The 23877-nt window shown below is 38.8% G+C and overlaps 1 protein-coding gene across 3 annotated transcripts in view; it reads left to right on the top strand.

Moving 5' to 3' along the window:
* Positions 1–23877, top strand: part of GR1 (glutathione-disulfide reductase) — a 270345-nt gene that overhangs the window by 183433 nt on the left and 63035 nt on the right. For all 3 annotated transcript variants that reach the window (XM_089458518.1, XM_089458519.1, XM_089458520.1), the window contains exon 11: positions 5478–5551. In XM_089458518.1, coding sequence (XP_089314644.1) covers positions 5478–5551 — 74 coding nt within the window. The remainder of the gene's footprint in view (positions 1–5477; positions 5552–23877) is intronic.

The following is a 23877-nucleotide window of genomic DNA, read 5'->3' as shown; positions in this document are numbered from 1 at the left end:
AAGGCTCAAAACAAATAATGAGCTAAATCTCATGAAATGCAAGGTTCAGAAGGAATGTAGGAGACATTATGATCAAAATCCTAGCATGAAATGCAACTATAGTCCTATTTTGCTTGCTCTCTAGAGCATACTTTTTTCTTCTAATCTACCTATAGGAGACTAAACGTTTGAACTTTGTATAGTGCAATTTGAGAACTTGCCCATTTATGGGAAAAGTTAGCTTTTCTCCATTGAGCTGATTGAGGTAAAAAGAGTTTGAACTAACAACATCAATCTTGTAAAGGCCCAACCATAAACTATCAAATTTCCTATGTTTTCCAAGTTTCTCATTCTTCCTGATCCACATGAGAACAAAATCTCCCTTGAACGAGCCTTCCTATCAAATGTTCCCTTCACTCTTTTTTTGGCTCTATACAAGGTGACCAAAATCACTCTTTTCTCATCAAGTTCTATCAACTGGTTTATTCTATCTTGCATTATCTCCTCATTTGAAGTGAAATGATGCAATAATTGATATACTAGGATCTTAAAGTGAATGGGTAATGTGACCTCCATCTCATGTACCAACTGAAGTGGTCTCTTTATTATAGATTGTTTACTTGTAATCTTATCAACTCATAAAACAAACTCCAACTTGCTATCCCAACTTCTTTTATTCTCTCCCACAATTTTCTTAATGATTATCATGAGATTTTTATTGCTTGATTCTACCAAACCATTACCTCATGGGCTAAGTCACATGACACGAGGACACGAGACACAGAGGACGCATAAATACGAGTATTCAATACGAAACACAACAACCTGGAAACAGGACACGGGGGACACGTTTTATCTATATTTAATAAAAAAATAATAATATATATATCTATATCTATATCTATATATATATATATATATATATATATATATATATATATATATATATATATATATATACCTAAATATAGTTTTTTATGCATATTAAATTGCAGGTTGCAACTTGTCTAATCAAATTAAAATATAATTACTTCTCAAAGTTCATAGTTCACTTTAAAAAAATAAATAGAATCAAAATTTACTATTTAGAAATTAGAATGTGATATGCTTGGTCTTGATTCTTGAATATTCAACGTTCATTGTTCATGTACAACTTACAAGCACATAAGAAAATAACTAAAGTCTAATCCTATTGATTTCCTCTGCCCCTCTTGCGAGAAAATGCCACAGCTTTCCCTTTCCCTCTAGATGTAGATGCTGGTGCTGGTGGAGTTGGCAGTGGAGTTTGCTATGCTCTAGACCCTGAAAAACTAGAAATAGGAGCTATAGGAGGTAGACCATGTCCTCTACTGGTGGCAGGGGTAGCCTGGGCAGGTGGTGTCACTTGGAAACATTACAATCTCCCAATCCTGAAATCCTGAAAAACTGAGAAGTCTGCTGCATTTTGAATGAAATCTAAAATTCTACTTTCTCCATATGAAATCCAATGAGGCCGGAACCACTCTCAAACATCCTGAGTCATTTCATGGTAATGTTAAAAATTTAAGTAAAAGGATGAAAATGAAGATTAAGGAGACTGTCACTTTTACTTTAAGAATTTAACATTAGCATGAATAGCATATCAATACTAGGGCCTAGACTTGATCATTAAGCTGCCCGTCTAAAAAATTATTTGTTTCCTTCAAAAAAATTTGCAGCTTATGCAGGCAATGTTTTCTATCAACGGAATACGCGTTTTCCAGATGCAGGACACGACGAAAACCGGTGAATACGTTTTACATTTTACAGGACACGATGAAAAACGTTTTCGACACGTTTTAGGGCCGTTTTCGTGTCTGACACGTAAAATACGGGACACGGGACCTTGGAGGATGTGTGCTGTGAATTAGCTCGCGGGTAATAGTTGGAAGCATGGGATAGGACGATGCCATATTTGAAACAAAAGTGGGATAACTCTGCAAAAGTGAAAACTTTGGTGTTTTCGACAGTGATTCTGGATGGCATATCAAGTCTAGTGATAATCTTCTCAAGAAATGAAATAACTACTCTATTGATGGCCCTCTTGGTGGGAATGGCCTCTATCCACCATGTGAAATAATTTGTGGCAGTGAGAATCTGAGTCTAAAACCATTTCCTTAAACTCACCGATGAAATGAAGGCCCTATTGTTGAAATGGCGCATCAACAACCACATGTTGCAAAGGTAAGGAAACCAAATGTTGCTTCTTGGAAAACAATTTGTTTGACACGCTCTAACGAAGTTATGCACACATGAGAAGATAGTAGGCCAATAATATCCAACCCTCAAAATTTTGTAAGCTTTAGTCCATGTTGAATAATGTCCTCGACAAGAACTAGCATGCACTGTCATCAATCTTTGAGACTTGACATCACCTACACAACTTAAGACCAATGCAACTAGGTCCTGCCAACCCATCTTCGAATCATACAATACCATGATGCCTTGAACCTCAAAGCCCTTCTCTAATGATCTGCTAAAGCACTAAACCATTCAGACATGTAAGACTCTTCAAATAATACACTATGTCCAAATACTAATGATGATGTTCCAAACCATCAAAATTCACACACCATGTTATCATTTCCTTCTCTTTCCATACCCAGGACTCTTTTCTCTTTTATTTGCTTCAGTAAGCATCTTAGTCAGCTCTCGACTCTTCACCAATTTTCCTAATCTAGTCTCCATGTCATATCCCTGAACCTTGGACACCCATTTCCCTCCATATGCCCAAACAATCATGCTACATCAAAATGTCCTTCATTGTTGCATGCGGAACATAAGTTATAATCCTAGAATACCCCACAACTTTTGAAATGTTTTAATGTTGGAACTAAAGCATCGACTTATTTCTCCATGATAGAGTATCTCTAAGTGCTTTACTTATAATTGCTATGGGTTGCTCGATATTTTCTTCCTTCGTTTGGAGCAATACTCTTGTAATAGTGTCCTTCAATGCAAGTGAAAGCGTTTGAAAATTTTGGTTGTAATTTGGGCCCAGTCAAACTGGGGTTGAACTAGCTTCTGTAATTCTCTTGTAGGCCTCCTTACTTTCACATTCAATTTAAGAACCGATCCCTTTTTAAACAAGTTTGAAAAGAGCTTGGTGTCTCCACAAAATTTGGTATGAACCTTTTAGTGAAATTTGGTATGATATGGCTAAGAAGCTTCCCTTTAGCTACCCTAAAAACTATTTTTTTTTAAGGATTTAATCAAAATCCTTATTTCGTACATCTCTCAAACACTTGTCTTAGGGTTTGATTCCAGGAACTAAGCCTACTACAATGAAACAACAAGGAGGACTTGAGGACAAGCTTCATCAACAGAGATTAAACATCCGTCATAAAAATGTGGATAAATAAAGTGAGAAACTGATCTTAGACATAAGCATCTCATTCAATAAAATAACCAGTTAATAGTGGGCATGTATTGGCACACCAAAGAATTGATAGCTCATGGTATGTACAACTAGACAAAGCAGGACAACCTAGTCTTGGAACACATTCTGGACATTCCTTAATTGTTAGTTCACAAATATGACTTTTCGAAATTAAATTTGTTGCTTACACATTGGAATTGTTTGGTCAGATTGTAGACATGCCTGTGGCAACTCAGAAACAAGGGAATAACTAATGTTCCCCATCAGAAGTACCATATTTCATCCTGCCTTATTCGATCATGAGAAAGCTTATATAGGGTCTCGTGTCTCCTTAGGTTTTTTGATCTTTACATTATAATGTTAATCATGGTAGGTCTCGGTCTGAGCTGTAAGATTTACTATTTTGATTCATGAAGCATTGGGCTATCCCTTGTGTTGAATTCGTAACTATGGTCGTTCTGCATAATGTATATTTGGCCACTTGATGTATTTGTATGATGCTGATATGTGTATCACCCCTCTTGATATGTGTATCAAGCGTGTAATGCCTGTGTTTCAGCATGTGTACTGAAATGTGTTTGATACAAGGGGGGTGGCATATCCTGCGACATAGTTTATGACTATTGGTAGGAATACATGGCCTAACTAAAAGTATTTGTAAGGTTAACCAGAGCTTGGTGACCTCTCAACATGCCTCTAACCTCTATTTGTATATATGAATAGATAGGACCTATCTTATTACAAAAGAAAGATCTTAAAGTATTAACATTTTGGGGGGATAGTTGTACTAGCACAAGGGTGACCTGCCTTGATTCTTGGGGACAACCAAGTACATCTCAGGAGCATATTTGACATGATGTTATATTGAGATTCGATACAAAACCTTTATAAGTTGGTTACACATACCCAAGCAAAATTGGTTGAGTTACACCCATGCATTGTGACTCAAGAACAACAGAAACACAACGTTAACCATGAGGAGGTCTAGTAGTTGGCCATATGACATTTTCTAAACATTGTTATTTGTCCACTACATAGGTAATGCATGAGTTGATAGCTCGAGTCCTTAAATTTATTGAGTAGCATGCATAGCATGCTACTATATATATAGATGGAAAGGCCACATTGTACATCTGACGGGGAGTGGAATATCGTTGTGTGACACATGCTATACGTGTGCATTGGATTAAGAGTATTGTGTTTTATACCATGGGTGTGTGTGGGGTCTAGTGACAACTTAACACCCCTCGTAGTGCAACAACTTAGCCAAAGGGTCAACTGTAAGTAGTTTTCTTCACCCCACAACCCCCCAAAAAGAGAAAGTGTGTTGTGTAACAGCTTGGAGATCACACGTTGTAACATCCTTGATCATAGATATTGACTGTTTCCTACCATTAAAGAACCTATTATTTTGTTGAGAACATGATTGAATAGTATTGTGTTTGAAACCTAGATATCTCTTTTTTTAATAATCCCTGATCTAATGAAAATCCCCTATTCTTTTCTCGTTTTATTAAGACTAGGAAATGATGCATAGGATATATAACTCTGTGTTGTGGCCGAATTCACCGTTGTAAATTAATATATTAAGTGCTTTACACCAGGATTGAAAATTACGGAAGAAAAGTTGGAGACTGGAAACTAGTGTTCACCTAATAACGAATTAGAAATCATTCCTTATGTAAATGGAAATCGGGAATAGTCCATAATTGTTTTATAGAGAGATAATGTTAGCTCATTACATCAACGATTGCAATATCGATATCAAATACAATTTATATGTTGAGTTATTTATTTCGAAAAAATGAGAACAATAAAAACATAACTCTAATAATAAATCATCCAAGCGATCAATTGGTGTTCTATGAAATTACTTTCATGATATTTTTCTTGCTTCACATCCCAGTGATTTATTTCATGATTATCTTTATTATTATTTTTGTTTAAATAACTAGACCATTTACTTATCTATGAAAAGTAAAGTGTAGCACATGATTTTAGTTGTGCACTTTATAAAGACATGATCTGAACTAGCACTGGCATAAATTGTATTGCCATCAGAAATCAGCGCACTTTGTGATAATGTATTTTGTTGTTACAGGTAGAAAGGCCAACACAAATAGGCTCAACCTTGATGCAGTTGGTGTTGAGTGTGATAAATTAGGTTCTGTGAAGGTTTGTATTCTTGTTCTTTATTTCATGGCTCTGTATTTAATCACTTCTTCTTTGTTGTAGTAAGATTTGTGTGCTTTTTCAAAACAATATTTTTTAATATTGAAGTGAGCTCATCATATGTACTTTTTCTCATTCATATGTTATGTTGTCTTTGTATCACCAAGTATTAAGAATGGGCAATGGAAATTACAGGAAATGAGTTTTGGAAATTGACAGAACAAAGCTACAGTAAGGATAAGGGGCTCAAGGTAGACTGATTATGAAACTGCAGTATACTAGGGAAGGTTCAGGAATTGGTCTTTTGAATTGGGAAGAATTTTTTTCAGTAAAATCTATTGTCTATCATTCAAATTCATAATTTCATTCAGACATAAAGAAGTTGAAATGGGATACAAAGCAATATTGCGTAAAGGAATGCCTAAGAAATCCTTTTTTATTGCCACAATAAGCTCTGAAGTCAAGACTTAATACTCATTTTTCACAATCCATAATACAAATTTTTAGTGAAACAAAATCATAATTCTCAAAATGTCACATAGTAACAACACGACTCTATCATCAAGTGCATGTATTCTCTTAGGTGATGCATTTGTTGAAATGTGTAACTAGGTTTGGGCTTCATAATGTCTATTGTAATTATGATTTTTATATATTTGATATTAAAGAGAAAATAAATTTATTATTTTCATTTTTGATGCGTGGGTTTCATGCTCAAGATAAATTTATTTGTAGGTCAAGCACCCATTGAGTGCTTCTAGGTTTTCAATAGAATTATGAAGTCAAAAGTCATTGCCATATATGTAAGACCCCTTGGGTTGGGCAACCTCTCCTAGGCAGGCCACATTTCTGGGCAGCTTCCTTGACCTGTTTTGACCACACTTTGACCAGCGTTGACTGTCAAAGGTTGACTGCAGATCTGTCCCAGCGTTGACTGCAGTTTGACTGGATATTTCAGACTGTTTTGGGCTGCCTATTCTTGCTGTTGGAGGCCGAGTTGACTGAGGTTGACTAGAGGTCAAATCTGACTTGTTTGACCAGCCTTGACTTTGCTGGTTAGGGTTTTGCCGCTGCTGTCTTAAAATTACAGATTTGTATAATTGTAGTATCTCTCTCTCTCTCTCTGCTGAATTATTGAAGAATATAAGAAGAATTGATCAAGGGTTTCCCTGCATTGGGGTTTGTCCCTGGCTGGTGCCACATCTTGTGTCCTCTTGTCTTGGCTTGTCTTCTATTGTTACATTTATGTTCTATCTGCATTTTACTATCATGCTGATGTGATTGCTATTCTGGAAATTGATATTGGGCTAATAAGAAATACAAAAATTTGAAGTAAATTGCTCTTAAGCATAGAACATAGCAAAATTAACATGCCATCAGAGCTGAGGTGAAGACAAAGCCGAAGCAAGAGTGAAAGAGCAATCATTAAAGACAGCTGGAAAGGACAAAAGGCTCAATGGGTTCCTCATCCCACTTTCTGGCCGAAGACAAGCTCTGTGAGAAGTCTGACTATCACGGATGGAAGATGTCTCTTGATCTGACATTGGAAGAACAAGAAGTGTTGGACTATGTGAAGGGTAAAATCCCGGAGCCTCCATCAAATGCACCGGCTGCTACAAAGAACAAGTACACTAAGGGTGAAGTCAAAGCGAAGAAGATTATCCGAGATTCAATTGACAAGCATCTGGTGGCCTACATTTCTGATTTGAACACCTCCAAGGAGATCTACGACAGATTGGTAAGCATGTTTAAGGTTAGTGATGCAAATCAAGTTTTGTTCCTCAAAAATAAGTTGAAGGATATTAAGAAGGGCAAGGATGAGGATATTCAATCCTACTTCTTAAGGATCACTAAGATCAAGAATGATCTTCTATCGATTGGAGAAGTCATTCCTGACAGGGAACTAACTATCACTACCCTTGGAGGGCTCCCATCCGAATGGTATATATTTAGAACCACTCTTCTCAATAATGATCGAATTCTGGGGTTTGAAGAATTGATGTCGAGATGCATTCAAGAAGAGACAAGGATGGTGGAGCAAGAAATGCCTTCAAATAGAGGCAACCCCATTGCTTTCTCCTCTCATGCCAAAAGGAGAAATACTTTTGGGTCTAAAGGTCATTTCAAAGGAAAGCCCAGATCAAAGGGTGGAAGGAAGGGAAGATGCTTTGTTTGCAATAAATTTGGCCACTATGCAAGGGAGTGTCCAAATAGAAAGGACACATCACATGATGATGATCACAATCACTCCAGGGGCAACTTCAACAACAACAATCAAAGGAATGGCAGGTTCAATGGCAAAGGAAAGAGGAATGCGGGCAATCATGGAAATGGTCAACCCTTTAAGAAAGCAAGGAACTCTAGATATGAATCAAATGTTGTTAACAGTAACCAAGATGAGTATTATCTTATATCGGCCCTCTCCACTACCTCTCCTCTGGACTCGTTGGGAAATTGGCTTATAGATAGTGGTGCCTCAAGGCACTTTACTGGTTACAAGGAAGCTCTCTCTAATTTGATAGAGAAGGAGACACACTTCGTGATTATTCTTGGAGACAATTCCACCTATCCCGTAAAGAGTGTTGGGAATGTTACCCTTCAATTGAATCAGGGTAACACGATCCATTTTCAAGAAGTCTTATATGTACTTGATCTCAAGAAGAACCTGGTGTCCATTTCGGCAATGGAAGACAAAAGCTACAAGGTGGCATTCATCGATGGAAAGGTACATGTTTGGAAAAAGAATTTTAAAGATGCTTTTAGTCTTGGGTTTCAGGTTGACTCTTTATATCAAGTTGGAGGAAGTCCACTAGGGGTCATGTCTTGTGACACATCTCTACAATCTGAACTATGGCACTAGAGGTTTACCCACCTTCATTATAAGGCTCTACCCGATGTGAGACAGATGGTGATAGGGATGCTCGAGTTCAAAGTAGAGCATGAAGGTGTATCTATGGGATGTGCCGAAGGAAAACTTAAAAGGGGACCATTCCCCTCAAGTAATAGCAAGACTTCAGATATATTGTAGTTGGTCCACTCCGACATATCTGGTATGATGCCCGTAAACTCTTTGGGAGGATATCTATGTTATCTCACTTTTACAGATGATTATTCTCGCAAGACTTGGATCTACTTCTTGAAAAAGAAGGATGAAGTGTTCACTTGGTTCCATCACTTCAAAGCCTTGATCGAAAATCAAACCGGGAAGAGAATCAAGATATTAAGGACTGATAATGGGACCAAGTATGAATCCAATAAGTTCCATGACTTTTGCAGAGAAGCTGGCATTAAGAGGGAGACCACAACACTATACACTCCTGAGCAGAATGGTGTGGCTGAAAGGAAGAATCATACAATTGTGGAAGTTGTTCGTGCCATGCTCCATGATCAAAGGCTTTCGATGTTTCTATGGGCCGAAGCTGCGAATATTGCTATATATGTTCAAAACCGATGCCCTCATCAAGCATTGGACTCCAAGACCCCCAAATAAATGTTCGCTGGTAAGAAACCCAATGTCTCTCATTTTAGAACTTTTGGAAGTCCTGTATACTTTCATGTGCCGAAAGTGAAAAGAAGCAAATTGGGTGCATTTGGAAATAAATGAATCTTTGTGGGTTATAGCGAAAATTCTAAGGGCTATAAAATTTATGTGGCTGGTCAAAGGGAAGTTGAGATAAGTCATGATGTTACCTTTGACGAAGATATGGCTCTTAGCAAGGTTGACAATCTTCCTATTCCAAGGAAGGATAAAGAAGCTGACACTAGGAAACCGGATGAAAAAGAAGATGAAACGATGCTGGATGTTGAAGGGCCAATGGTTCCTATTGATTCTCCTGCTCAAGAGCCCTCCTCCTTTAGGAAGAGACCCTCATGGCTTAGGGAGACTCTTGAAGATGCCGAGAGACATATTGCACCTAAAGGAACTTTCCGTGAAAGCAAGAAGTCGACTAGGTATCAGGGATACTTGATCATTATGAGCACCATCATTCAAAACGAGCCTACATCGTTCGAAGAAGCTGTGAAGCATCAAGTATGGAAGGATGCTATGAATGAATAATACGAGTCCATCATGAAGATTGATGTCTGGGATGTGGTCCCCAGACCCCAGGACAAATCAATTGTCACCTCGAAATGGCTTTACAAAATCAAGCATGGAGTTGATGGGAGTGTTGAAAAGTACAAGGCTTGCTTTGTTGCTCAAGGCTTCTCTCAAAAGGAAGGTGTGGATTACGATGAGATGTTTGCACCTGTTGCCTGATACACCATCATCTGCTCAATCATAACCGTTGCTGCTTCACAAGGATGGAACCTACATTAGATGGATGTCAAGACCGCTTTCTTGCATGGTTCGATTAAAGAGGAAGTCTATGTGGAACAACTCGAGGGGTTTGAGGTTCATAATTAGGAATCTCATGTATGCAGGTTGAAGAAATCTCTCTATGGGCTGAAGCAAGCACCTCGAGCTTGGTATGAGAGGATTGATAGCTATTTGATGAAGCTGGGATTCACTAGGAGTGAAGCCGATCTGAACCTTTACTTTAAGGTTGAAGATGATAAGCCTCTCATACTAGTGCTGTATGTTGATGACCTCTTTCTGACTGGTGCAGACCCTCTCATTCACAAATGTAAGAGGGAGTTGGCTTCCGAATTTGAGATGAAGGACCTAGGATTGATGCACTACTTCCTAGGGTTGGAGGTCTGGCAAAAGGCAGGAGAAATTTTCCTATCTCAAGGAAAATACGTGGTGAAGATATTGGAAAGATTTGGGATGGTGGACTACAAGCCCATGACTACCCCGATGGAGCTTAACTTCAAGAAGTTATGCGATAGTGCTGCCGGAGCTGTATTTACTATTGGGAAATGCTTTTGAGTATCGTCAACTCATAGGAGCACTGATGTTCTTGGTGAACTCTCGTCTGGATATATGTTTTGCAGTCAACACGTTGAGCCAATATATGGTTGAGCCTCATCACTCACATTGGATTGGTGCTAAGAATCTTCTAAGATATCTTCAGGGCACAATCACTCATGGACTGAGATACACTGCCGAAGATGTGAGGCTGCATGGTTATTCTGATGCTGATTGGGCATGCAGTGTGGTGGATCGCAAGATCACTTCCAGGTGCTGTTACTCGTTGGGTTTTGCTTCGATATCCTGGATGAGTAGGAAGCAGAAGTCGGTGGCTTTGAGCACTGTTGAGGCCGAATAAATTTCTGCGAGTATGGCCTCTGTGAAGCTGTCTGGTTGCAGAAGCTCTTTAGTGAGCTATTTGAACATAAGCTGGATATTACCGTGATCCTCTGTGACAACCAGAGTGGGATTCGTTTATCAGAGAATTCTGTATTTCATGATCACTCCAAGCACATCGATATCAGGTACCACTTTATCCGGGATTTGGTACAATGAGGAGCAATAAGGTTCCATCATATTGGGACTGATGAGTAGGTTGCCGACATTCTGACGAAGCCCCTGGGAAAGGTCAAATTCTTGACTTTCCAAGAACGACTAGGAGTCGTGGAGAGACCCTCTTATGAGGGTCCTGTATGATATGTACATTGAGCTCTGGGAGTTCTAGGGGGCTTGGGGTACTTATTGGAGTAATGAGCAACCATAGGGTGAGTGGCTCAGCCTTTCCCTAGTGGTTTGCTGTGTACAAGGTGAGTGGTTTAGCCTTCCCCTGTGATACCTCGTGGCGACATGTAGGTAGGATGAGTGGTTCATCCTTCTCCTGTTGAGACATCCTACCCATGCAGTCTGGGACTCATGGGAAGTACCTCTCATCTGGCCAATGAGTAGGGAAATGAGGATAGGGACCATAGTAGTGCTGATGGACGTATCGTGTAACTACCGTACTCCCTATGCTAGGATGATATTGATCTGGGATCAATTGGAACTGACTTAGGGTCAGTAAGAGTGGTATGAGACACTCTTTATTTGGAACTGATTTCGGATCAGTAAGAGTGTTATGAGACACTCTTTATTTGGAACTGATTTCAGATCAATAAAAGTGGTATGAGACACTCTCTTTATTTGGAACTGATTTCGGATCAGTAAGAGTGGTGTGACACTCTCTATCTGGGACTAACTTCGGGTCAATAGAGAATGGTATGATACATTCTCGATCACTTCTTCTTCTTCATAGTTCAGCAGAGTAGAGCAGTGCACTGATGGCAGAGATAGTACCGACAAACAGATGGATTAGTAGATGGAGTTCTTCCTAGTTGAGAGGGAGTGTTAAAATTGGCAACTAGGGCCAAAATCCATGTGGGTCACCTTATTTATGGCAACTGATATTTTTCTTGGATTCCTCTCTCCAAGAGGTGTAGGATTGATCTAACGATCATTCGATTTCGATATGTATTCATGGAGATATAAATTTATTTGTATTCTTGACAATTTGTCAAGGTCGGCCAACAAGCAAAACAGTAATTTTCGCTGCCAACTTATCCTCAACGTTTCATGTAAAAGGAGGAGACCTTGTGGCATTATTTCACTCATCTCATCTCACATTCTTCTCTCTCTCTCCTACGCATTAGAGGAGCATCACTCTCTCACACGTGTGGCTGAAAGGAGGACGCAGATTCTGGTTACGACAGCGTTGACCGAGCTGCAGGTGGGCAGATTGGACAGTGTTGACCAACGTGGAGACTTATTTGACTGCGGATTGGGTTGGGCAGCCTCTCCTAGGCAGGCCGCATTTATGGGCAGCTTCCTTGACCTGTTTTGACCACATTTTGACCAACGTTGACTGTCAAAGGTTGACCGCAGATTTGTCCTAGCGTTGACTGCAGTTTGACTTGAGATTTCAGACTGTTTTGGGCTGCCTATTCTTGCTACTGGAGGTTGAGTTGACTAAGGTTGACTAGAGGTCAAATTTGACCTATTTGACCAGCCTTGACTTTGTTGGTTAGGGTTTTGCTGCTGCTGTCATAAAATTACAGATTTGTATAATTGTACTATCTCTCTGTGTGTGCTGAATTATTAAAGAATATAAGAAGAATTGATCAAGGGTTTCCCTGCAGTGGGGTTTGTCCTTGGCTGGTGCCACATCTTGTGTCCTCTTGTCTTGGCTTGTCTTCTACTGTTACATTTATGTTCTATCTGCATTTTACTATCACGCTGATGTGATTGCTATTCTGGAAATTGATATTGGGCTAATAAGAAAATTTGAAGTAAATTGCTCTTAAGCATAGAACATACCAAAATTAACAGATCAACTACAAGAACCAGGAGAAATAATGTATGATAAAGAGATGACCACCATTGTGCTCAATGCACTACCTGATGGATGGGGCAACTTTGTATCAAGTATCTATGGAAAGAATGAAGCCACTCCATTTAGTGAACTTTGGTCATTATGTAAGATTGAAGAGGTTAGGTTGAAGGCAAATGCGATGTTGGATCGAATGAACAAGTTCAAGCATATGCTGCCATGGCCAGGAGAAGAAGAAAGTTTGGAAAGTTTGATCCTCAGAAAAAGAATAAGATCGATATGTCAAAGATACAATGCTATGAGTGTAATGAATATGGGCACTTTAAAGGGAATTGTCCTAAACTCAAGGACGACAAGAAGAGAAAGGAAAGAAATGAAGCCTATGTTACCAAAGAAGTGGAAGAATTAGAAAAGAGGAAATCAAAGGAGGAAGTGAAAGATCTCTACTATGACTGAGATAACCTCCTTCACTTAGTTCTTTTTAGTTAGAGAATATGATAGAAAGCATCACAAGTATGATGGGATGCATTATAGCAAGATAGAGTTGACATCATCATAGAAGCATGGAAGGATAGTTGAAGTAGAAAGTCTACATGGTTATAGCAGTCATCATGATAGAAATGACATCTCTATTGGAAGCACACAAGGACAACCGAAGTAGCAGCATATATGGTTGGACTAAAGTCATCTAGCAAGATAGGAGATAAAGAAATCATCATACATCATCATTATTAGGAGGGAGCATTTGCTGAATGAGGATCTTCAAGATCCTATGTTGGAATCTTCATTAGAAGGTTCTCCTCTACTTGGAAGATGCAAGTGTCTCGTTGATAGTCTACATTCCACCTTGTGTGGGATCCATTATTTAGAAGGATGATGGTATGGTGACAAAGGAGTGCAACATGTCAAGTTGGTTGAAGTACTTTCATCTTCAAGCATGGAAAGGAAGCTGCTGAAGGAAGTCTATATGACCACATGAAGGAAGAGGTATGTATATATTTGGTAGTAGATAGATAAAGTCATATCATCATATGGTTGCATATAGAATGGTTGAATGCTCTATGAGCATGATTGAAGAAGAAGGGAATTTTTCTTATGAATGATGCATGAAGGCATGTAGACAATGTACCTTGAACTCTTTTACATATTGACAAAATGAAATCAACATACTATGACCTCATAAAGAATATGAAGTGGTTGGCAATTCTAGTTCCTATGATGAAGGAACTATTTCTAGAAGTTCTCGGGGAAGCAATATGTGAAGAAAGGAAGAAGAGTTCGTGAAAGATGCATCTATAGTCATGTAAGATAAGATAAGTAATCAACACCCGATAACTAGAATAAATAGCTATGACATCTCCATGGAAAAAGGTATGAAGACCCTGATATGTATGATGGAAAAGGAAGACCTTGGTAATATGTGTCTTGGAGATGGATTCATACATGTGCTAGATGTTGATGTTTTTAGAAGCTGATGTCATGACGAAAGGCCATCATAAAGTGGTAACTTTTAATTTATTGTTCATTTTGATTTTTGAAAGCATCTGGTTGGGTTGTTATAGAGCTACCGAAAGAGGGTTGTAGAGAGTCACCTACAACTTGTACTCATGAGATTAGATGGAAGATCCTGAAAGAAACATGACTTGGAAGAGGTAGCTGTATGAAGGAAAGCCAAATGTGGACTAGAAGATCACTTTCCGATGAAGAGAAGGATGACATGAATATTGTTGCAACCCTATGCTTCATTGAAGGGAAGTGATGGAGAAAGATGGTTGAAGACCTATAAGGAAGTTATGATGGAGAAGGCTCCATTATAAAGAAGATGAAGTTCATGACATGATGCATAAAGAGGAGCCCTACAAGCAACTGATAATACCATGATCTCCACTAAAGAGCAGATAGTTGCTGTTGAAGACAAGTCCCTAGTTAAGAAGGAGCTTGGGCAAGTTCCTAAGGAACTTGGGTATATTCCTTTTATAGGAATGAGTAGATCCTTCCAAGTTGAGAGGGAGAGATAGACACATCATTCTTGTCTTCATGTTATGAATAAAGAATTGAGGATTAGGTAAGCATCTGAGATTGATTGCGATACTCTTTGAGGATGTGGTAGGGCATCCAATAGGCAAGAGTAGTCGAAGAGGAAATTCCTTGAGGATGTGTTATTCTAAGACAAGAATGGTCCTAAAAGGACATACCTTGTGAACATTCAGATGGGGTATGTGCCTTGAGAGACAATGATGAAAGGTGTCTATTAGTCATTGTCTCGCCAACATTGTGCTTTGATCTTGTGGAGAGATAGAGCTGTTAGTCAAGGCCTTGCTATGTGACAATGCTGGTTGGTATGATGAGATGCGCTAATATAAGCTGATATGATAGCTTATAAGATGGCTTACCAATTCGACTCTTCTTATGATAATTCTTCAGTATGAGAATGTCTAAGTACCATGTATGGATTATGAATACCTCCCTAGTTAAGAGGGAGTGTTGAAATGTGTAACTAGGTTCGGTCTTCATAATGTCTTGTAATTATTCTTTTTATATATTTGATATTAAAGATAAAAAAAATTTATTATTGTCATTCTTGATGAATGGGTTTCATGCTCAAGATAAATTTATTTGTAGGTCAAGCACCCATTTAGTGCTTCTAGGTTTGTCATAGAATTATGAAGTCAAAAGAGTCATTGTCATACATGTAAGACCCCTTAGGCATGTTGTATCTTGTAAATAAATTTTTTGTAAAGTCAAAAGTGTCATAAAGACCCTCCAAGACCCTGTCAATCAAGTCGGCCTACAAGAAGGAACAAGTCGGCCTTGTAGACAACAATTCGACCTTCAGAGAAGCCTATATATAAGAGACATCGACCTCACTTGAAGATCACTCACTCACCACACAAGAAATTCGATCAAGGAAGAGAAAGAGACCAAAACGAGCGAAGAAGAGGAGGAGTAAAGGAACAAAGTCTTTGAGTATTGTTTTTGAGCTATCTTCTCCCCATACGTGCAAAGATTAGGGCAAATTTACTACAACAAAGTTGAAGTTGCAGAAGAAACTGTTGGGAATTCGAAGTTGTAGAAGAAACTGCTGGGGAAGGTCAAAAGTTGTTGGAAGTTGCTAGGTTGAAATTGCTGGAAACTGCTAGGTCAAAGTAGCTGGAAAAGTTCATCAAGAAGGAGAAGTTTGACTTGGTCTTGGAGGGGTCTTTGACAAGGGTCTTAGGTCTTGGAATTCGTCATTTGAAGTTCTATAAGAAGAGAAGAATTCTTGTGGGTTTTCCTCTCAAGAGGAGAGGTTTTGGCCCTGGCTTGCAACCTACATCTTGTGTCCTCTTGTCTCATTGATCTTCGTTGTTTGGTAGTTGTTTGTTGATTCAAAACACTAATAATAATCAAGTGAAAGAGGAAGCTAATCAAGTCAAGTAAAAATACATCACAAGCAATTATCAAAGTAAGAGAAATCACCTAATCTAGTTGCCCCTAGATTTCTGAACAACATTGACATAAAGGCGATCATTATCTTCTTCGTAGAAAGAACTCTTGTGCTTCCTACTTTGTCCACAAGTGAACAATATTAGGCAATATTTCTATATTGTACCCAAATGCATTATCCTCATCAAGTTTTCATGCATCCTCTATAATGACATTTGAATGATTTTTTGCACTATGCACATAAGTTGGTTTCTTCCACTTTAGTAGCTGAAGATTTTTGTTTATATAATTCAAATTTATTTGCTGTTTACAAATGGGTTGTTCCTTTTCACTGAGTGAATAATGGAATATGTGCTCCAATTCCTCTCACGTGCATTATAGTTGGAACATTGGGACACTGATTAGTTAGATGTTGGATCTCTGGAGCTTGATCTTCAAGCATTATTTGCCAATCATTTTGGTTTGGTTTGAGAATTGCATTTTAGCTTTGGCATTTTCTAGGAGTTTTGTTTGCATTCCCACATTGTACTTGTATTGGCTGTATCCTTTAGTCTGATTAACCTATTTATCGTCATTAGTTGGACATTAATAAAATTATCTTATCTTGTCGGGCATGTTCTTGTATCCTCTCGTGCCAAACTTGATTTAATTTAAGCGACTGACATTTTGTTCTGATAAGACCACCATCTTTTAAAGGATACATTTTTGACAAGGCTTCCATCAATCCTCTCTTAACCTTGTCTTACCTATAGGTCAACCCTACCATTTGCAACAAGGGACAAACTACTATGTGCAATGAAGAGTTTAGTTTATGTTATTTCTCATGAGGAATAACATTGATCTTACCATAAATCTCTTTCCTGATATCTTAATTCCCTTCCATATTGTATGTCTAAGTGTATCTATCACAATGTCCATTGTTTCGTAAACCTCTAAAGTAGGAGAATTGTTTTCTAAATATCTAATTGCCTTTACTATGCATTGTATGAAGATGGTCATATTTCCGAGGGCTGTCCACTATTTCTAATCAATCACCAAGAATTTGTTTTCTCGCTTTTCTATTTTGGAACCACTGAATCATGCATTTAATTAAAATAAAATAAGAACCATACGTTCTATGTACTAGTTTAGGTGCTTGAAATATGCATGCGACCTTTTGCTTCAAAATCTAGCAAGACTTGTAAGGGGTAACATACAAGGCAAAAGCATGACTAAGGGACAACAATGAGGTGTGGCCCACTATCACCACAACCACTACCTCCTGCTCTTTATGGACATTCACCACTAGGAGGGTTCCCTTTGGATAGGTCACCTAAGGATATATCAATTTCAAGGATCAAGGTGACAAGAAAGGCTTATAGAGGATAACTCTTCTTAAGGACAAGGCTCAAGCAACTAAGAAGGCAATTCACATACTCTAATAAGTCTTATATAGGGCACAAATGATCTAGGGATTGAGAGATAGGAAGCGAAATGGATTAACCTAAAATCGAAAGGCCAAAAAAAAGCTTCCACCATTGAATATCAATAATCAAATGGAACAAGAAACCTTCAATATGCCCCCAAGTTGAAGCCTAGTCCAAATTAGGGTTCGTAGGGCAAAATCTACCTTAGGAAAAAGAATTCAGCCTTAGAATGGATGCATTGTCCACTAAAGGTAGATGATTTTGAGGCAATCAAGGCTCCTTCCAATGTTGAATTATTCCACAAGCCCAAATTCCCACTCTAGGTTAACTCGTGCCCTAGCCTAGCTAGTGGCTTGACCTTAGGAGGACTGAAAAAGAGATAGGGAGAGCAAAAATAGGTTTTATGGTAAAATTTGTGTGATCACCAAATGACAAGGCTAATGCCTAGTCCTTGGGATGATGGAGTTTATGGGAGTGAAAGATTAGCTAAGTCTTGGTAAGGAGTAAGGGAATTTTGAAGCCCTAGCTCAAAACCCTAACTACTAATTTTGTGAGGGATCTTTGGAGAGCTAGTTTAATGATACACCAAGGGGATTGTCGTTCATATTCTATACATGAGTAATGCATACAATGTCATTATCTAGATTCTATACATTGATTTTCAATAATAATTAACACAATAGAAAAACTGTAAATAACAAATCATTCCATACATGAAATGCAAGAGTAAAACTTTATCAATTTCAAGGCTTACTTACAATATAAAATGCATGAACAATCCTTTATTTCCAATATAACATCTCCAAGACCAAGAAATAGCTTCCCAAATACCAGAATCCAACATAGAGTCACATCTCCACAAGAATTCAAGAAGGCCAAAATTCTCTAAGAGGGGCGTAAATGTCGCAAGTTATGATGATCTAAAACAATGAGCCTCATCTCTATTTACATGAGGAGTAGGACTAATAATTGGCCTAATGAAAACCCCTATGACAAGTTTGATTCTAAAACATGCCTCATCTCTATTTATATGAGTAGGACTAATAATTGGCCTAATGAAAACCCCTATGACAAGTTTGATGCTAAAACATGTTTGGGTTACAAGTCAACCTGATAACTTTATGAAATATTCCCTAATTAGCCCACATGTGTGATCTATAAGCTCTCTAGGGCCGACGTCATTTAGTGAAAGTGCTTCAAATGGCATGCCCAAGGGTGATGAGGTGTCCAAGGTGATGTAGAAGTATGTCAAGTCCATGATTTGAGGTTTGGCCCTCATATTCACCTCATTGCCTCTTGTGGAGTCCCAAGATCCAATTGGGGAACCATAAGGTGGTCTCCAACTACTAAAAGTGGCCTCCTTTGCTCCAGCATTGAGGGCTTCTCAGGTTGAACAAGCCCTTCCTAGTTTCTCATGGTGAGATCATTCTCATCTTGGCTTTTAATATGTTGCTACCCCCACAAATGATGTCAAGGTCGGCCTATGTGCAAGTTGGGTCCAACTGTGTCATCTTGAAGAATCATCAAATCTAGGACAAAGTCAACCAATGTCCTAGGTGGTGGAGGTTCTCTGGATGTGTCATCCAATACTATTGCTAGGAGGCCCAAGAGTCTCAACTCTTTACTTGCATATAGTTCTTGAGAGGGCTTGGATACTTGTGGACAAGGTGCCCAAGACCTGGGTTGTTGGACCACCTAACAAGAACAACATAGATTCTAGTGAAAGCAACTAGGCATTGGGGACAAAGATCATTAGTGCATCTAATTCAACCAAACTTGAATGTCAAGGGCAATTTCGTACTTCAAACAAGGATCCCCATCCAAAATCGGGGCCCTGATCTCGAAATGGTGTTGTCTCCCTAGGTAGGGCTAGCTAAGGGTCAACCGTATTAGTTGTTTCCACCCACTAAGGGGAAGTAGCATTTTCGTGGTCCACCCTTCAACTGATAGGTGTTAGTGACTAGTAATGATGGTAACAGAGGGGATAAAACTTCATGGTGAGGTGCCATGGCCAAAGGGACCAGTTGATGGGTGTGTCCACACGCTGTGTGTAGATGTGAGGAGTGAGCATTCGTGGATGCATGAGTTACCAAGTTGATCTTTGTTTTTCCACCCCTTTTATGCGCCTTTTACTTCTTATTGATTTTTTATTTGTATTATTGCTTATAGCTCAAGGGTCAGAGCTTGCTTTGTATGATGTAGCAATTGTATTACCCCTTTAATTTTAGTCAATTTATTGCTCATCAAGGTTGGGACATGCAAGGGTTATTTTGTATGATGTAATGGAGCAATTAGTGCTCAAGAAATGGGTGATGACAATATGAGTGAGGTAAAGCTCATGCTGGGATTTTTCCCACATGCTAATCTTATGCCCCTGTCTGTCTTTTGCATTTTATCATTTTATTTTGTTGTGGCCATGATATGCTCTTTCTGTTTCTTTTCACTGCATCAACCTCCCAAGGCAAAGTATCTAGGCCCTACCTTTGTATGTGGTCATATGAGTGCCAAATCCCAAGAATGGAGGTGAGATATAGGCTTGTAATGTAAGATGAAATGTGTTAATTATGACATATGGGAATATGGAACTACGCTATCTCAACCAGGGCTTCCCAAGTAGTGCCCCTCTTATAACCAAAGGGCCTTAAGGGAGGTCCCACTGGACTACGATCAAAGATTAACTCCCGAAGTAAGGTGAGAGAACAAGATCACGATGGAAGTTTGTCAGTCTTCCTGATCGCCCCGTTATCCATACTAAATGCCCCAAAACAAAGAAGTATAAGCACTCGATTGCAAAATGAACAAAGTACCATTTGGGTGGCAACCCACCTCTGTCCATATGCACATGCTAGATGGTGAGAAGCAACTGTCTGATGTAGGTGGCTGTTCGCTGTTTTTTGGCTAATCGACTGGATGTCAATTGTAGGAGAAAAGTTTTCTCCTATGGAGTTACCCATTTTGGTCGGTAACATGAACTATACATGGCAATTGGTAAGAGATGAATGATGATTGCAAATATACATTTAAACAAACCTATCTTGCATAGGTGTTTCAAATATCTAATCAATTTTTCGAATACTTTTCAATAATTTGTTCAATGCTTCAATTGCACATGAGGTGCAAAACAAAATTTGAAAATGTTTTTCAACCATCAATGCTATAGAAGACATACAACGTTGCATATGTAGCCTCCCAAACTACGGTTGAGGCTTCAACTTCCTGAATAACATCTCAAAAGATCTGATATTGGGAGGTTGTTTCTTTATACTTTACAATGCAATCTATTTGAATTGCCTTCTATTTCATTGTAGAATTGTTGTGTGATAGGCAAGCTTTTATGATACATTCTCAATATTTTTTGGTACTTCTCCCCAACAATCTTATCACACATTATGACTCCAAACTTTTGTTTGGGTAATAAATGGTTATCACTTTTGTTACTTGTATAACTAAATTTGAAATGTTTTTGTTACAAACTTTACAACTATATAAGTAGTTGCCTATTGTATTCTTGGTTCCTTTTGTAGCATTGGTACAAATAATAGTCATGAGTCCATATTTTCTTCTCTTGGAGACGAAGTTGAAGCTAATTCATTTGATCCTCCAACACTTGAAGTCAATGCATTTGATCCTGCAATTTTGACACATTTGTGAGTTAGTATTGCTTTATATTTATTGATTATGGTTAACATAACCCTTTAAGTTTGGTTGAGGTCTTCTTTTTATTTTGTAAAGTGGGTTTTCTAGGTAAATGGGGAAAGTACTTCTTTTGCATTAATGTGGTGAAGGTATATTGTTAATTTCAAAGTGTATTTTGCTAAAAAACCACATATGAGGGTATGTATGTTGTCAAACATCTTCGAGGACTTGCACTCCACTGTCACCACATCCTTAGTCCCCTTCTCTTCTCGAATTTTCATCGATGCAAGGAGTCCCAATACAAAGGAAATCACTTAGGGTGATAGGGTCAATGATGAAATATACAGTGATTTCCAAGGCCCATTCGGAGGGGAGGCTCAATATAAGGCTCCCTTGCTTCAATGAAGCTTAATGCCTCTCCAAGAAAGGCTTGAGGGTGGGAATCACGATCTAGGGATTGATGTTGATACAATGAAGTTAGATATACCTAGAATCAAGATCTCCAAGATGATATAGGTCCTCTCAACAAGTTCTATGAAAAAAGCAATTGCTTTCAAGATAGACGTTGTTAGGATTGAGAGACCTAGGTTGGGTCTACACTAGGTCTAGAGTTTTAGGATTTATCATGAAAGGAATACCTCCAAGGAGGGATCTAGGTCAAGCTAGGACAAAGAAAGGTTTAGAAATGATCAAACTTTGATGGAAGATAACCCTCAAGATAGTCTTTCACTATGACGTTCAAGGTTGGATTTCAAAGTCAAAGCTAGGGCTTGATTTTTCTCAAAAAAGAACCGTTGAACTTACATGAAACCAAGAGGATCCTTAGGAGAGACATGAACGCAAAAGTTGGTCCAAATGAAATCGAAAGATCATTCCACTAAGAGATTTCACAAGATTCCCTAGCAAGGTCTTCTAGTTGAAAGGCCAAAATTTAGGAGGAAAAAGAAGGCTAGAAAGGGGGGTACCATGGGACAAGTCTAGTGCCTAGACCATTGGGCGAATGGAGTCACAAATGTTTTAGATGAGCTAATTAGTTCCTTTGGAGGTCAAAAGGAGGAGCCCTAGCTACCACTTTCAACAATTACCCTCTTTAAACAAAGTTAATGGAGTTTCATGGACAAATTACAACAATTTTCCACTAGGAACATTCATTTCATATCATCAATGAATAACACATGCAAAATTTCCCAAGATCACAATTTCACACCATGTCAAATAAATTAGGGCATAAATCTTCGCTATGAGAACGAATTCCATGCATTAGACATTTACATAAAAGATATTCAACAAGAAAAAACACTTACTAGACAATATGAAGTATATCCATCCATTATACAATGAAAAAGAGGCTCCAAAATGATTCCAAAATAGCTCCAAATATCAAAATGCATTTATGAACATCCAAAACATTCCCAAAACTGTAGGTCTGAATTCTCTTCTAGTCCGTACAAAAATCCCAAGTGATGATGATCCAACTACAAATGAGGTCTCTCATATTTATATGAGCCTCTCACAAATTCGATTTGTCTAATTAGCTTATCTAAGCCACATATTTTAATCTGCAAATAACATTAACTTTGGTGACAAGCCCACCAAGTAGCTCAAAAGTACAAGATAAGCCTTCCTAATGAGGACAAAATGATAGAAAAATGGTGCAAAGGGGCTGTTGGAAGGCCTAGATAAGTCCTCCATGTGCCAAGATGAAGAGGAGGGCTCCCAAATGATGACCAAGGGGGTAGCCCCTTGGTTTTTAAGCAAAACATCTATGGTTCTCCCAAGTGGTTGTGGGGCACTATGATGGGTCTCACGGGTCTCAAACTGGATTAAACATGCCCATGTTCCATCAATAAGGGCTAGAATGATGATACAAGCCCTCCCATATCTCACTGGATCGGACAAAACCCCATCTGGGCTATGGATCAACTGCCAAGTCTCTGGTGCAAGTGTGTGGCCAGCTGGGCAATGTGGTCCAAGTGTATCATTATCTTTGTATAGTTGGGGTACGAGCAAGCAATATATATGGCGCTGAAGAAGGCCATGGCATAGTAATCAATGCTCTTCTGTGGTGGAGGCCCATGGCTCTCAACGCTCACCCAACAAGTGCCATTATGACACTCTAGAGGGCTTAGACCCCGTATAGGGAGACCAAGTCCAAATGGAGACCCACCTACAGTCCTATATAAGATCCAAGGCTTCTCCTCACCTTCCAGTACAACAATTAATTAGTGCAATTGAGTAAATAGGCTTGCAAACCAAGGGCAAAATTGGACACTTCATAGTGGCATGCCCTTCCAAATGGGCTTTAGAAGGTAGAGGTGTTTCCTTGCTCAACAAGAGAGATTAATAAAGGATCCTATTAGGTGGTTTCAAGTTTCAATCTCTAAGGGAGTGACAGGCCCATGGTACATTCGTCAAATGTCAAGTGTCATGTGAAATAAATGATGGAACGAAGTGGGGCAAGAGGGAGGGCTCCAAGCCACATGCCATGGTACAAGGTTAGCTATAATAAGAGAAGCCCACACATGGGTGTACAGATGTAGGAGGGAGCAATCATGGTACATGAGTTACCCCAACCTTTGTTTTTCCACTTTTCTTTATATGTATTTTACCTCGTATTGATTTTGCTTTCTTTTAATTGCTCGAGGCT

Source organism: Pinus tabuliformis, chromosome 7 (genome assembly GCF_031772625.1).
Source record: "Pinus tabuliformis cultivar Carrire ecotype Pingquan chromosome 7, CPIR1, whole genome shotgun sequence".
In the NCBI taxonomy this organism is placed as follows: Eukaryota; Viridiplantae; Streptophyta; class Pinopsida; order Pinales; family Pinaceae; genus Pinus; species Pinus tabuliformis.
Note: the sequence above shows the minus strand (reverse complement) of the source record. Positions and strands in the feature narration are given on the sequence as shown.